The following is a 17,337-nucleotide window of genomic DNA, read 5'->3' as shown; positions in this document are numbered from 1 at the left end:
TGTCTGTGTCTGTGTCTGTGTCTGCGTGTGCGTGTGCGTGTCTGTGTCTGTGTCTGTGTCTGTGTCTGTGTCTGTGTCTGTGTCTGTGTCTGTGTCTGTGTCTGTCTGTGTGTGCGTGTGCCTGTGCCTGTGCCTGTGTGTGTGTGTGTGTGTGTGTGTGTGTGTGTACAGGCTCTGAGGCCACCCAGGAGGACTACCAGAGTATGGCTCTCTACTTCCAGGGGGAGAACAAACACCTGCAGGCTGGGAGGTTCTTCCACAAGTGTGGCCAGTACAGCAAAGTACTTATCTATCTATCTATATTTCTATCAGTACAGCAAAGTACTTATCTATCTATCTATATATCTATTTATCAGTACAGCAAAGTACTTATCTATCTATCTATCAGTACAGCAAAGTACTTATCTATCTATCTATCAGTACAGCAAAGTACTTATCTATCTATCTATATATCTATCTATCAGTACAGCAAAGTACTTATCTATCTATCTATCTATCTATCTATCTATCTATCAGTACAGCAAAGTACTTATCTATCTATCTATCTATCTATCTATCTATCTATCTATCTATCTATCTATCTATCTATCTATCTATCTATCTATCAGTACAGCAAAGTACTCATCTATATATCTATCTATCAGTACAGCAAAGTACTCATCTATCTATCTATCAGTACAGCAAAGTACTTATCTATCTATCTATATATCTATCTATCAGTACAGCAAAGTACTTATCTATCTATCTATCAGTACAGCAAAGTACTTATCTATCTATCTATCTATCTATCTATCTATCTATCTATCCACTCATTCATTCATCCACCCCCCATTAATAAATTGGCCCATTCACTCACTCACCCCCACCCCCTCTCTCTCTTCTCTCTCTCTCTTCTCTCTCTCTCTCTCTCTCTCTCTCTCTCTCTCTCTCGCTCTCTCTCAGGCCCTGAAGCACTTCCTGAAATGTCCCAACACTGATGACAACCTGGCCATCGAGATGGCTATAGAGACGGTGACAGGAGTGTGTGTGCGCGTGTGTGTGTGTGTGTGTGTGTGTGTGTGTGTGTGTGTGTGTGTGTGTGTGTGTGTGTGTGTGTGTGTGTGTGTGTGTGTGTGTGTGTGTGTGTGTGTGTGTGTTTAACTGTTTCTAGGGGGTTAGAATTAGGGTTAGGAGCTAAGGTTATTTTTAGGTTTAGGGTTAAGAGTATGGGTTAGGAACTAAGGTTATTTGTAGGTTTAGGGTTAAGAGTATGGGTTTGGAACTAGGGGTTAGGAACTGGGGTTTAGGGTTAAGAGTATGGGTTAGGAACTAAGGTTATTTTTAGGTTTAGGGTTAAGAGTATGGGTTAGGAACTAGGGGTTAGGAACTAGGGTTTAGGGTTAAGAGTATGGGTTAGGAACTAGGGTTTAGGGTTAAGAGTATGGGTTAGGAACTAGGGTTTAGGGTTAAGAGTATGGGTTAGGAACTAGGGTTTAGGGTTAAGAGTATGGGTTAGGAACTAGGGTTTAGGTTTAAGAGTATGGGTTAGGAACTAGGGTTTAGGGTTAAGAGTATGGGTTAGGAACTGGGGTTAGGGTTAGGAACTAGGGTTTAGGGTTAAGAGTATGGGTTAGGAACTAGGGTTTGGGGTTAAGAGTATGGGTTAGGAACTAGGGTTTGGGGTTAAGAGTATGGGTTAGGAACTAGGGTTTGGGGTTAAGAGTTTGGGTTAGGAACTAGGGTTAAGAGTATGGGTTAGGAACTAGGGTTAAGAGTATGGGCTGGGAACTAGGGTTAGGGTTGGGAACTAGGGTTAATATTATGGGTTAAGAACTAGGGTTAAGAGTATGGGTTAGGAACTAGGGTTAATATTATGGGTTAAGAACTAGGGTTAAGAGTATGGGTTAGGAACTAGGGTTAAGAGTATGGGTTAGGAACTAGGGTTAAGAGTATGGGCTAGGAACTAGGGTTAGGGTTGGGAACTAGGGTTAGGAACTAGGGTTAAGAGTATGGGCTAGGAACTAGGGTTAGGGTTGGGAACTAGGGTTAAGAGTATGGGTTAGGAACTAGGGTTAAGATTATGGGTTAGAAACTAGGGTTAAGAACTAGGGTTAGGAGTATGGGTTAGGGTTAAGAGTATGGGTTAGGAACTAGGGTTAGGAACTAGGGTTAAGAGTATGGGTTAGGAACTAGGGTTAAGATTATGGGTTAGGAACTAGGGTTAGTAACTAGGGTTAAGAGTATGGGTTAGGAACTAGGGTTAAGAGTATGGGTTAGGGTTAAGAGTATGGGTTAAGATGGGTTAGGAACTAGGGTTAGGGTTAGGAACTAGGGTTAAGAGTATGGGTTAGGAACTAGGGTTTAGGGTTAAGAGTATGGGTTAGGAACTAGGGTTTAGGGTTAAGAGTATGGGTTAGGAACTAGGGTTAAGAGTATGGGTTAGGAACTAGAGTTTAGGGTTAAGAGTATGGGTTAGGAACTAGGGTTAAGAGTATAGGTTAGGAACTAGGGTTTAGGGTTAAGAGTATGGGTTAGGAACAAGGGTTTAGGGTTAAGAGTATAGGTTAGGAGTATGGGTTAGGAACTAGGGTTAAGAGTATAGGTTAGGAACTAGGGTTAAGAGTATGGGTTAGGAACTAGGGTTAAGAGTATGGGTTAGGAACTAGGGTTAAGATTATGGGTTAGGAACTAGGGTTAAGATTATGGGTTAGGAACTAGGGTTAGGAGTATGGGTTAGGGTTAAGAGTATGGGTTAGGAACTAGGGTTTAGGGTTAAGAGTATGGGTTAGGAACTAGGGTTAGGAACTAGGGTTTAGGGTTAAGAGTATGGGTTAGGAACTGGGGTTAGGGTTAGGAACTAGGGTTTAGGGTTAAGAGTATGGGTTAGGAACTAGGGTTTGGGGTTAAGAGTATGGGTTAGGAACTAGGGTTTGGGGTTAAGAGTTTGGGTTCGGAACTAGGGTTAAGAGTATGGGTTAGGAACTAGGGTTAAGAGTATGGGCTGGGAACTAGGGTTAGGGTTGGGAACTAGGGTTAATATTATGGGTTAAGAACTAGGGTTAAGAGTATGGGTTAGGAACTAGGGTTAATATTATGGGTTAAGAACTAGGGTTAAGAGTATGGGTTATGAACTAGGGTTAAGAGTATGGGTTAGGAACTAGGGTTAAGAGTATGGGCTAGGAACTAGGGTTAGGGTTGGGAACTAGGGTTAGGAACTAGGGTTAAGAGTATGGGCTAGGAACTAGGGTTAGGGTTGGGAACTAGGGTTAAGAGTATGGGTTAGGAACTAGGGTTAAGATTATGGGTTAGGAACTAGGGTTAAGATTATGGGTTAGGAACTAGGGTTAGGAGTATGGGTTAGGGTTAAGAGTATGGGTTAGGAACTAGGGTTAGGAACTAGGGTTAAGAGTATGGGTTAGGAACTAGGGTTAAGATTATGGGTTAGGAACTAGGGTTAGGAACTAGGGTTAAGAGTATGGGTTAGGAACTAGGGTTAAGAGTATGGGTTAGGAACTAGGGTTAAGAGTATGGGTTAGGGTTAAGAGTATGGGTTAAGATGGGTTAGGAACTAGGGTTAGGGTTAGGAACTAGGGTTAAGAGTATGGGTTAGGAACTAGGGTTTAGGGTTAAGAGTATGGGTTAGGAACTAGGGTTTAGGGTTAAGAGTATGGGTTAGGAACTAGGGTTAAGAGTATGGGTTAGGAGTATGGGTTAGGGTTAAGAGTATGGGTTAAGATGGGTTAGGAACTAGGGTTAGGGTTAGGAACTAGGGTTAAGAGTATGGGTTAGGAACTAGGGTTTAGGGTTAAGAGTATGGGTTAGGAACTAGGGTTTAGGGTTAAGAGTATGGGTTAGGAACTAGGGTTAAGAGTATAGGTTAGGAGTATGGGTTAGGAACTAGGGTTAAGAGTATAGGTTGGGAACTAGGGTTAAGAGTATGGGTTAGGAACTAGGGTTAAGAGTATGGGTTAGGAACTAGGGTTAAGAGTATGGGTTAGGAACTAGGGTTAAGAGTATGGGTTAGGGAAAATTGTATTTTGAATAGGACTGAATTGTGTGTGTTTAGGTAAGTGTGTCCCCACAAGGTTAGTTATACAAGACTGTGTGTTTAGGGTCAGTGTGTCCCCACAAGGTTAGTTATACAAGACTGTGTGTTTAGGGTTAGTGTGTCCCCACAAGGTTAGTTATACAAGACTGTGTGTTTAGGGTCAGTGTGTCCCCACAAGGTTAGTTATACAAGACTGTGTGTTTAGGGTCAGTGTGTCCACACAAGGTTAGTTATACAAGACTGTGTGTTTAGGGTTAGTGTGTCCCCACAAGGTTAGTTATACAAGACTGTGTGTTTAGGGTCAGTGTGTCCCCACAAGGTTAGTTATACAAGACTGTGTGTTTAGGGTCAGTGTGTCCACACAAGGTTAGTTATACAAGACTGTGTGTTTAGGGTAAGTGTGTCCCCACAAGGTTAGTTATACAAGACTGTGTGTGTGTTTTCCAGGTGGGCCAAGCCAAGGATGAGTCTTTGACCAATCAGCTGATTGATTACCTAATGGGGGAAAGTGACGGCATGCCCAAGGTAATCAATATTATACTAACTTATCAATATCTGTCTGTCTGTCTTTAATTGATTGGAATAGTCGCTTGGCTTTTCTTTCACTGTCTGTCTGTCTGTCTGTAGGCCTTGTCTGTCTGTCTGTCTGTCTGTCTGTCTGTCTGTCTGTCTGTCTGTCTGTCTGTCTGTCTGTCTGTCTTGTCTGTCTTGTCTGTCTTGTCTGTCTGTCTGTCTGTCTGTCTGTCTGTCTGTCTGTCTGTCTGTCTGTCTGTGAGATATTTATTTTCCACTATAAGCATTGTATAGGCTCTCTGTCCCCACCCCTCCACCTGCCACCCAATCCGTGCGTTTGCTCTCTCTGACGTGCCGTCTGATTGGCTGCCATCTGACAGGGAGCCTATTACTGAGTAGTGGTGTTGTCTTCCCCCTTCCTCCCAGGATGCCAAGTACCTGTTCCGTCTCTACATGGGCCTGCTGCAGTACAGAGAGGCAGCGTGTACTGCCATCATCATCGCTAGAGAGGAGCAGTCTGCAGGTACACACTCACATATACATATATATATATATATATATATATACATAGGAGCAGTCTGCAGGTACACACTCACATATACATATATATATATATATATATATATACATAGGAGCAGTCTGCAGGTACACACTCACATATACATATATATATATATATATATATATATACATAGGAGCAGTCTGCAGGTACACACTCACATATACATATATATATATATATACATAGGAGCAGTCTGCAGGTACACACTCACATATACATATATATATATATATATATATATATATACATAGGAGCAGTCTGCAGGTACACACTCACATATACATATATATATATATATACAGAGGAGCAGTCTGCAGGTACACACTCACATATACATATATATATATATATACAGAGGAGCAGTCTGCAGGTACACACTCACATATACATATATATATATATATACATAGGAGCAGTCTGCAGGTACACACTCACATATACATATATATATATATATACAGAGGAGCAGTCTGCAGGTACACATACATACATACATACATACATACATACATACATACATACATACATACATACATACATACATACATACATACATACATACATACATACATACATACATATATAAGTGAACCTATGATGAAAATTACAGGCCTCTCTCATCTTTTTAAGTGGGAGAACTTGCACAATTGGTGAATGACTAAATACTTTTTTGCCCCACTGTATATATTTATAATATATACACACACACACTTATGTATAATATGTATATGAATGTGTGTATATATACAAACTCATATACAGTATCGGTCAACAGTTTGGACACCTACTCATTCCAGGGTTTTTCTTTAATTTCTACTATTTTCTACATTGTAGAATAATAGTGAAAACATCAAAACTATGAAATTACACATATGGAATTATGTAGTAACCAAAAAAGTGTTAAACAAATCAAAATATATTTTGGATTCTTCAAAGTAGCTACCCTTTGCCTTGATGGCAGCTTTGCACGCTCATCCCTGTTCTCTCAACCAGCTTCATGAGGTAGTCACCTGGAATCCCATTTCAATTAACAGGTGTGCCTTGTTAAAAGTTAATTTTTGGAATTTGTCACTACCTCATGAAGCTGGTTGAGAGAATGCCAAGAGGTTATGCAAAGCTGTCATGAAGGCAAACGTTGGCTCCTTTAAAGTATCTCAAATATAAAATATATTTTTATTTGTTTAACACTTTTTTGGTTACTACATGATTCCATATGTGTTATTTCATAGTTTTGATGTTTTCACTATTATTCTACAATGTAGAAAATAGTAAAAATAAATAAAAACCCTTGAATGAGTAGGTGTCCAAACTTTTGACTGGTACTGTACATACACACAGTCATAAATACACACACACAGTCATAAATACACACACAGTCATAAATATACACACAGTCATAAATACACACACAGTCATAAATACAAACACAGTCATAAATACACACAGTCATAAATACACACACAGTCATAAATACACACACGGTCATAAATACACACACAGTCATAAATACACACACAGTCATAAATACACACACAGTCATAAATACACACACAGTCATAAATACACACACAGTCATAAATACACACACAGTCATAAATACACACACAGTCATAAATACACACACAGTCATAAATACACACACAGTCATAAATACACACAGTAATAAATACACACACAGTCATAAATACACACACAGTCATAAATATACACACAGTCATAAATACACACACAGTCATAAATACACACACAGTCATAAATACACACACAGTCATAAATACACACACAGTCATAAATACACACACAGTCATAAATATACACACAGTCATAAATACACACACAGTCATAAATACACACACAGTCATAAATACACACACAGTCATAAATACACACACAGTCATAAATACACACACAGTCATAAATACACACACAGTCATAAATATACACACAGTCATAAATACACACAGTCATAAATACACACACAGTCATAAATACACACACAGTCATAAATACACACACAGTCATAAATATACACACAGTCATAAATACACACACAGTCATAAATACACACAGTCATAAATACACACACAGTCATAAATATACACACAGTCATAAATACACACACAGTCATAAATACACACACAGTCATAAATACACACACAGTCATAAATACACACACAGTCATAAATACACACAGTCATAAATACACACACAGTCATAAATATACACACAGTCATAAATACACACACAGTCATAAATACACACACAGTCATAAATACACACACAGTCATAAATACACACACAGTCATAAATACACACACAGTCATAAATATACACACAGTCATAAATACACACACAGTCATAAATACACACACAGTCATAAATACACACACAGTCATAAATACACACACAGTCATAAATACACACACAGTCATAAATATACACACAGTCATAAATACACACACAGTCATAAATACACACACAGTCATAAATACACACAGTCATAAATACACACACAGTCATAAATACACACACAGTTATAAATACACACACAGTCATAAATACACACACAGTTATAAATACACACACAGTCATAAATACACACACAGTCATAAATACACACACAGTCATAAATACACACAGTCATAAATACACACACAGTCATAAATACACACGCAGTAATAAATACACACACAGTCATAAATACACACAGTAATAAATACACACACAGTCATAAATACACACACAGTCATAAATACACACACAGTCATAAATATACACACAGTCATAAATACACACACAGTCATAAATACACACACGGTCATAAATACACACACGGTCATAAATATACACACAGTCATAAATACACACACAGTCATAAATACACACACAGTCATAAATACACACACAGTCATAAATACACACACAGTCATAAATACACACACAGTCATAAATACACACACAGTCATAAATACACACAGTCATAAATACACACACAGTCATAAATACACACACAGTCATAAATACACACACAGTCATAAATACACACACAGTCATAAATACACACACAGTCATAAATACACACACAGTCATAAATACACACACAGTCATAAATATACACACAGTCATAAATACACACACAGTCATAAATACACACAGTCATAAATACACACACAGTCATAAATACACACACAGTCATAAATACACACACAGTCATAAATACACACACAGTCATAAATACACACACAGTCATAAATACACACACAGTCATAAATACACACACAGTCATAAATACACACACAGTCATAAATACACACACAGTCATAAATACACACACAGTCATAAATACACACACAGTCATAAATACACACAGTCATAAATACACACACAGTCATAAATACACACACAGTCATAAATACACACACAGTCATAAATACACACAGTCATAAATACACACACAGTCATAAATACACACACAGTCATAAATACACACACAGTCATAAATACACACACAGTCATAAATACACACACAGTCATAAATACACACACAGTCATAAATACACACAGTCATAAATACACACAGTCATAAATACACACACAGTCATAAATACACACATAAATACAGTCATAAATACACACACAGTCATAAATACACACACAGTCATAAATACACACACAGTCATAAATACACACACAGTCATAAATATACACACAGTCATAAATACACACACAGTCATAAATACACACACAGTCATAAATACACACACAGTCATAAATACACACGCAGTTATAAATACACACACAGTCATAAATACACACACAGTTATAAATACACACACAGTCATAAATACACACACAGTCATAAATACACACACAGTCATAAATACACACAGTCATAAATACACACACAGTCATAAATACACACGCAGTAATAAATACACACACAGTCATAAATACACACAGTAATAAATACACACACAGTCATAAATACACACACAGTCATAAATACACACAGTCATAAATATACACACAGTCATAAATACACACAGTCATAAATACACACACAGTCATAAATACACACACAGTCATAAATACACACACAGTCATAAATACACACACAGTCATAAATACACACACAGTCATAAATACACACACAGTCATAAATACACACACAGTCATAAATACACACACAGTCATAAATACACACACAGTCATAAATACACACACAGTCATAAATACACACACAGTCATAAATACACACACAGTCATAAATACACACAGTCATAAATACACACACAGTCATAAATACACACACAGTCATAAATACACACACAGTCATAAATACACACACAGTCATAAATACACACACAGTCATAAATACACACACAGTCATAAATACACACACAGTCATGTACATACCTTAAAGGACGTGTTTGTGTGCATGTGTGTTCCAGGGAACTACCGTACCGCCCATGACGTGCTGTTCAGTATGTACACTGAGCTGCAGACACAGAAGATCAGAATCCCTGCTGAGATGAACACCAACCTCATGATCCTCCACTCATACATCCTGGTTAAGGTAGAACTACACTACCCAGCATCCTCCACTGCTATACCACTACACAGCCAGCATCCTCTACTGCTATACCACTACACTAGCCAAATCCTCTACTGCTATAAATACATTACCCAGCATCCTCCACTCATACATCCTGGTTATAGAACTACACTACACAGCATCATCCACTACACTACCCAGCATCCTCCACTGCTCTAAACTACACAGCCAGCATCCTCTACTGCTATAAACTACACTAGCCAGCATCCATAAATATCCCCCAAATTACCCAGCATCCTCCACTCATACATCCTGGTTACACACACAGTAGAACTACACTACCCAGCATCCTCCACTGCTCTACCACTACACTACCCAGCATCCTCCACTGCTATACCACTACACTAGCCAGCATCCTCTACTGCTATACCCCTACATTACCCAGCATCCTCCACTCATACATCCTGGTTAAGGTAGAACTACACTACCCAGCATCCTCCACTGCTCTACGACTACACTAGCCAGCATCCTCTACTGCTATACCACTGCACTACCCAATATCCTCTACTGCTATACCACTACACTATCCAGCATCCTCTACTGCTATACCACTACACTACCCAGCATCCTCTACTGCTATACCACTGCACTACCCAGCATCCTCTACTGCTAAACCACTGCACTACCCAGCATCCTCTACTGCTATACCACTGCACTACCCAATATCCTCTACTGCTATACCACTACACTACCCAGCATCCTCTACTGCTATACCACTACACTATCCAGCATCCTCTACTGCTATACCACTACACTACCCAGCATCCTCTACTGCTATACCACTACACTACCCAGCATCCTCTACTGCTATACCACTACACTACCCAGCATCCTCTACTGCTATACCACTACACTACCCAGCATCCTCTACTACTATACCACCTCACTACCCAGCATCCTCTACTGCTATACCACTACACTTTCCAGCATCCTCTACTGCTATACCACTACACTTTCCAGCATCCTCTACTGCTATACCACTACACTATCCAGCATCCTCTACTGCTATACCACTACACTATCCAGCATCCTCTACTGCTATACCACTACACTAGCCAATATCCTCTACTGCTATACCACTACACTAGCCAATATCCTCTACTGCTATACCACTACACTACCCAGCATCCTCTACTGCTATACCACTACACTATCCAGCATCCTCTACTGCTATACCACTACACTAGCCAATATCCTCTATTGCTATACCACTACACTATCCAATATCCTCTACTGCTATACCACTACACTACCCAGCATCCTCTACTGCTATACCACTACACTACCCAGCATCATCTACTGCTATACCACTACACTACCCAGCATCCTCTACTGCTATACCACTACACTACCCAGCATCCTCTACTGCTATCTTAGGCTTGTGTGCGGCTGCTCGGCCATGGAAACCCATTTCGTGAATCTCCCGAGGCAGTTTGGAACTCAGTAGTGAGTGTTGCAACAGACTTTTTTGAAAGTCACTGAGCTCTTCAGTACGGGCCATTCTACTGTCAATGTTTGTCTATGGAGATTGCATGGCTCTGTGCTCAATCTTATACATGGGTGTGTCTAAACTACCCAGCGTCCCCCACTCATACATCCTGGTTATGGCAGAACTACACTACCCAGCATCCTCCACTCATACACACTGGTTAAGGTTGAAATACGCTACCCAGCATCCTCCACTCATACACCCTGGTTAAGGTTGAAATACGCTACCCAGCATCCTCCACTCATACACCCTGGTTAAGGTTGAAATACGCTACCCAGCATCCCCCACTCATACACCCTGGTTAAGGTTGAAATACGCTACCCAGCATCCCCCACTCATACATCCTGGTTAAGGCAGAACTACACTACCCAGCATCCTCCACTCATACATCCTCTACTGCTATCCCATTAGCCAGCATCCTCTACTGCTATAACACTACCCAGCATCCTCTACTAGGATAGAACTGCACTCCTGGGGGCCAGTTGATGATACCTGATGCTGTGATTATGGATTGATTAATGTATTGATTGGTGTATTGATGTATTGGTTGGTTGATGTATTGGTTGGTTGATGTATTGGTTGGTTGATGTATTGGTTGGTGTATTGATGTATTGGTTGGTTGATGTATTGGTTGGTTGATGTATTGATTGGTTGGTTGATGTATTGGTTGGTTGATGTATTGGTTGGTTGGTGTATTGGTTGGTTGGTGTATTGGTTGGTTGGTGTATTGATTGATGTATTGGTTGGTTAATGTATTGGTTGGTGTTGCATTGATGTATTGGTTCTTGAGTACGGGCCATGTATTGTCAATGTTTGTCTATGGAGATATTGGCTCTGTGCTGTATTGGTTGGTTGGTGTATTGGCATTGGTTGATGTATTGGTTAAGGTTGATGTATTGGTTGGTTGATGTATTGGTTGGTTGATGTACCCTGGTTAAGGTTGATGTATTGCTTGGTTGATGTATTGGTTGGTTGATGTACCCTGGTTGGTTGATGTATTGGCATCCCCACTGATGTACCCTGGTTAAGGTTGATGTATTGGTTGGTTGATGTATTGGTTGGTTGATGTATTGGTTGGTTGGCAGATGTATTGGTGGTTGATGGTTGGTTGGTTGATGTATTGGTTGGTTGATGTATTGGTTAAGGTTGATGTATTGGTCCTCTACTGTATTAGCCAGCATCCTCTGATGTATTGGTTGATGCATTGGTACTAGGTTGATGTATTGGGGGCCAGTTGATGATATGATGCTGTGATTATGGATTGATTAATGTATTGATTGGTGTATTGATGTATTGGTTGGTTGATGTATTGGTTGGTTGATGTATTGGTTGGTTGATGTATTGGTTGGTGTATTGATGTATTGGTTGGTTGATGTATTGGTTGGTTGATGTATTGATTGGTTGGTTGATGTATTGGTTGGTTGATGTATTGGTTGGTTGGTGTATTGGTTGGTTGGTGTATTGGTTGGTTGGTGTATTGATTGATGTATTGGTTGGTTAATGTATTGGTTGGTGTATTGATGTATTGGTTGGTTGATGTATTGGTTGGTTGATGTATTGGTTGATGTATTGGTTGATGTATTGGTTGGTTGGTGTATTGGTTGGTTGGTGTATTGGTTGGTTGATGTATTGGTTGGTTGATGTATTGATTGGTTGATGTATTGGTTGGTTGATGTATTGGTTGGTTGATGTATTGGTTGGTTGATGTATTGGTTGGTTGATGTATTGGTTGGTTGATGTATTGGTTGGTTGATGTATTGGTTGGTTGATGTATTGGTTGGTTGGTTGATGTATTGGTTAGTTGATGTATTGGTTGGTTGATGGTTGGTTGGTTGATGTATTGGTTGGTTGATGTATTGGTTGGTTGATGTTGGTTGATTGGTTGATGTATTGGTTGGTTGATGTATTGGTTGGTGTATTGATGTGGTTGGTTGGTTGATGTATTGATTGGTTGATGTATTGGTTGATGTATTGGTTGATGTATTGGTTGGTTGATATATTGGTTGATTGATGGTTGGTTGGTTGATGTATTGATTGGTATATTGGTTGGTGTATTGGTTGGTTGGTGTATTGGTTGGTGTATTGGTTGGTTGATGTATTGATTGATGTATTGGTTGGTTAATGTATTGGTTGGTTGATGTATTGGTTGATGTATTGGTTGATGTATTGGTTGGTTGGTGTATTGGTTGGTTGGTGTATTGGTTGGTGTATTGGTTGGTTGATGTATTGATTGATGTATTGGTTGGTTAATGTATTGGTTGGTTGATGTATTGGTTGGTTGATGTGTTGGTTGGTTGATGTATTGGTTGGTTGATGTATTGGTTGGTGGATGTATTGGTTGGTTGATGTATTGGTTGGTTGATGTATTGGTTGGTTGATGTATTGGTTGGTTGATGTATTGGTTGGTGGATGTATTGGTTGGTTGATGTATTGGCTGGTTGATGTATTGGTTGGTTGATGTATTGGTTGGTTGATGTATTGGTTGGTTGGTTGATGTATTGATTGGTTGATGGTTGGTTGGTTGATGTATTGGTTGGTTGATGTATTGGTTGGTTGATGTATTGGTTGGTTGGTGTATTGGTTGGTGTATTGGTTGGTTGATGTATTGGTTGGTTGATGTATTGGTTGGTTGATGTATTGGTTGGTTGATGTATTGGTTGGTGTATTGATGTATTGGTTGGTTGATGTATTGATGTATTGGTTGGTTGATGTATTGGTTGGTTGATGTATTGGTTGGTTGGTGTATTGATGTATTGGTTGGTTGATGTATTGGTTGGTTGATTGATGTATTGGTTGGTTGATATATTGGTTGGTTGATGTATTGGTTGGTTGATGTATTGGTTGGTTGATGTATTGATGTATTGGTTGGTTGATGTATTGGTTGGTGTATTGGTTGGTTGATATATTGGTTGGTGTATTGGTTGGTTGATATATTGGTTGGTTGATGTATTGGTTGGTTGATGTATTGGTTGGTTGATGTATTGATGTATTGGTTGGTTGGTGTATTGGTTGGTTGATTGATGTATTGGTTGGTTGATATATTGGTTGGTTGGTGTATTGGTTGATGTATTGGTTGGTTGATGTATTGGTTGATGTATTGGTTGGTTGATGTATTGGTTGGTTGATGTATTGGTTGGTTGATGTATTGATGTATTGGTTGGTTGATGGTTGGTTGGTTGATGTATTGGTTGGTTGATATATTGGTTGGTTGATGTATTGGTTGGTTGATGTATTGGTTGGTTGATGTATTGGTTGGTTGATATATTGGTTGGTTGATGTATTGGTTGGTTGATGTATTGGTTGGTTGATGTATTGATTGGTTGATGGTTGGTGTATTGATGTATTGGTTGGTTGATGTATTGGTTGGTTGGTGTATTGATTGATGTATTGGTTGGTTGGTGTATTGGTTGGTTGATGTATTGATTGATGTATTGGTTGGTTTGTGTATTGGTTGGTTGATGTATTGGTTGGTGTATTGGTTGGTTGATGTATTGGTTGGTTTGTGTATTGGTTGGTGTATTGGTTGGTTGATGTATTGATTGATGTATTGGTTGGTTGATGTATTGGTTGGTTGATGTATTGGTTGGTTGATGTATTGGTTGGTTGGTGTATTGGTTGGTGTATTGGTTGGTTGATGTATTGATTGATGTATTGGTTGGTTAATGTATTGGTTGGTTGATGTATTGGTTGATGTATTGGTTGATGTATTGGTTGGTTAATGTATTGGTTGGTTGGTGTATTGGTTGGTTGATGTATTGATTGATGTATTGGTTGGTTGATGTATTGGTTGATGTATTGGTTGGTTGATGTATTGGTTGGTTGATGTATTGGTTGATGTATTGGTTGGTTGATGTATTGGTTGGTTGATATATTGGTTGGTTGATGTATTGGTTGGTTGATGTCAAATCAAATCAAATCAAATCAAATTTTATTTGTCACATACACATGGTTAGCAGATGTTAAATGCGAGTGTAGCGAAATGCTTGTGCTTCTAGTTCCGACAATGCAGTGATAACCAACAAGTAATCTAACTAACAATTCCAAAACTACTGTCTTATACACAGTGTAAGGGGATAAGGAACATGTACATAAGGATATATGAATGAGTGATGGTACAGAGCAGCATACAGTAGATGGTATCGAGTACAGTATATACATATGAGATGAGTGTGTAGACAAAGTAAACAAAGTGGCATAGTTAAAGTGGCTAGTGATACATGTGTTACATAAGGATGCAGTCGATGATGTAGAGTACAGTATATACATATGCATATGAGATGAATAATGTAGGGTAAGAAACATTATATAAGGTAGCATTGTTTAAAGTGGCTAGTGATATATTTACATAATTCCCATCAATTCCCATTATTAAAATGGCTGGAGTTGGGTCAGTGTCAATGACAGTGTGTTGGCAGCAGCCACTCACTGTTAGTGGTGGCTGTTTAACAGTCTGATGGCCTTGAGATAGAAGCTGTTTTTCAGTCTCTCGGTCCCAGCTTTGATGCACCTGTACTGACCTCGCCTTCTGGATGATAGCGGGGTGAACAGGCAGTGGTTCGGGTGGTTGATGTCCTTGATGATCTTTATGGCCTTCCTGTAACAACGGGTGGTGTAGGTGTCCTGGAGGGCAGGTAGTTTGCCCCGGTGATGCGTTGTGCAGTCCTCACTACCCTCTGGAGAGCCTTACGGTTGAGGGCGGAGCAGTTGCCGTACCAGGCGGTGATACAGCCCGCCAGGATGCTCTCGATTGTGCATCTGTAGAAGTTTGTGAGTGCTTTTGGTGACAAGCCGAATTTCTTCAGCCTCCTGAGGTTGAATAGGCGCTGCTGCGCCTTCTTCACGACGCTGTCAGTGTGAGTGGACCAATTCAGTTTGTCTGTGATGTGTATGCCGAGGAACTTAAAACTAGCTACCCTCTCCACTACTGTTCCATCGATGTGGATAGGGGGTGTTCCCTCTGCTGTTTCCTGAAGTCCACAATCATCTCCTTAGTTTTGTTGACGTTGAGTGTGAGGTTATTTTCCTGACACCACACTCCGAGGGCCCTCACCTCCTCCCTGTAGGCCGTCTCGTCGTTGTTGGTAATCAAGCCTACCACTGTTGTGTCGTCCGCAAACTTGATGATTGAGTTGGAGGCGTGCATGGCCACGCAGTCGTGGGTGAACAGGGAGTACAGGAGAGGGCTCAGAACGCACCCTTGTGGGGCCCCGTGTTGAGGATCAGCGGGGAGGAGATGTTGTTGCCTACCCTCACCACCTGGGGGCGGCCCGTCAGGAAGTCCAGTACCCAGTTGCACAGGGCGGGGTCGAGACCCAGGGTCTCGAGCTTGATGACGAGCTTGGAGGGTACTATGGTGTTGAATGCCGAGCTGTAGTCGATGAACAGCATTCTCACATAGGTATTCCTCTTGTCCAGGTGGGTTAGGGCAGTGTGCAGTGTGGTTGAGATTGCATCGTCTGTGGACCTATTTGGGCGGTAAGCAAATTGGAGTGGGTCTAGGGTGTCAGGTAGGGTGGAGGTGATATGGTCCTTGACTAGTCTCTCAAAGCACTTCATGATGACGGAAGTGAGTGCTACGGGCGGTAGTCGTTTAGCTCAGTTACCTTAGCTTTCTTGGGAACAGGAACAATGGTGGCCCTCTTGAAGCATGTGGGAACAGCAGACTGGTATAGGGATCGATTGAATATGTCCGTAAACACACCGGCCAGCTGGTCTGCGCATGCTCTGAGGGCGCGGCTGGGGATGCCGTCTGGGCCTGCAGCCTTGCGGGGGTTAACACGTTTAAATGTCTTACTCACCTCGGCTGCAGTGAAGGAGAGACCGCATGTTTCCGTTGCAGGCCGTGTCAGTGGCACTGTATTGTCCTCAAAGCGGGCAAAAGTTATTTAGTCTGCCTGGGAGCAAGACATCCTGGTCCGTGACTGGGCTGGGTTTCATCTTGTAGTCCGTGATTGACTGTAGACCCTGCCACATGCCTCTTGTGTCTGAGCCGTTGAATTGAGATTCCACTTTGTCTCTGTACTGACGCTTAGCTTGTTTAATAGCCTTGCGGAGGGAATAGCTGCACTGTTTGTATTCAGTCATGTTGCCAGACACCTTGCCCTGATTAAAAGCAGTGGTTCGCGCTTTCA

The 17,337-nt window shown here is 40.5% G+C and overlaps 1 protein-coding gene across 1 annotated transcript in view; it reads left to right on the top strand.

Annotated features, from left to right (window-relative positions):
- The window catches only part of LOC127919424 (WD repeat-containing protein 19-like), a 116,202-nt gene that overhangs the window by 94,098 nt on the left and 4,767 nt on the right, over positions 1–17,337 (top strand). Inside the window, exons 28-32 of the mRNA XM_052502979.1 lie at positions 172–281; positions 943–1,011; positions 4,475–4,552; positions 4,967–5,063; positions 9,554–9,678. Coding sequence (XP_052358939.1) covers positions 172–281; positions 943–1,011; positions 4,475–4,552; positions 4,967–5,063; positions 9,554–9,678 — 479 coding nt within the window. The remainder of the gene's footprint in view (positions 1–171; positions 282–942; positions 1,012–4,474; positions 4,553–4,966; positions 5,064–9,553; positions 9,679–17,337) is intronic.

Source organism: Oncorhynchus keta, unplaced genomic scaffold (assembly GCF_023373465.1).
Source record: "Oncorhynchus keta strain PuntledgeMale-10-30-2019 unplaced genomic scaffold, Oket_V2 Un_contig_1663_pilon_pilon, whole genome shotgun sequence".
NCBI classification, from domain to species: Eukaryota; Metazoa; Chordata; class Actinopteri; order Salmoniformes; family Salmonidae; genus Oncorhynchus; species Oncorhynchus keta.
The sequence above is the reverse complement of the archived record's forward strand: the minus strand, read 5'-3'. Positions and strand labels throughout refer to the sequence as shown.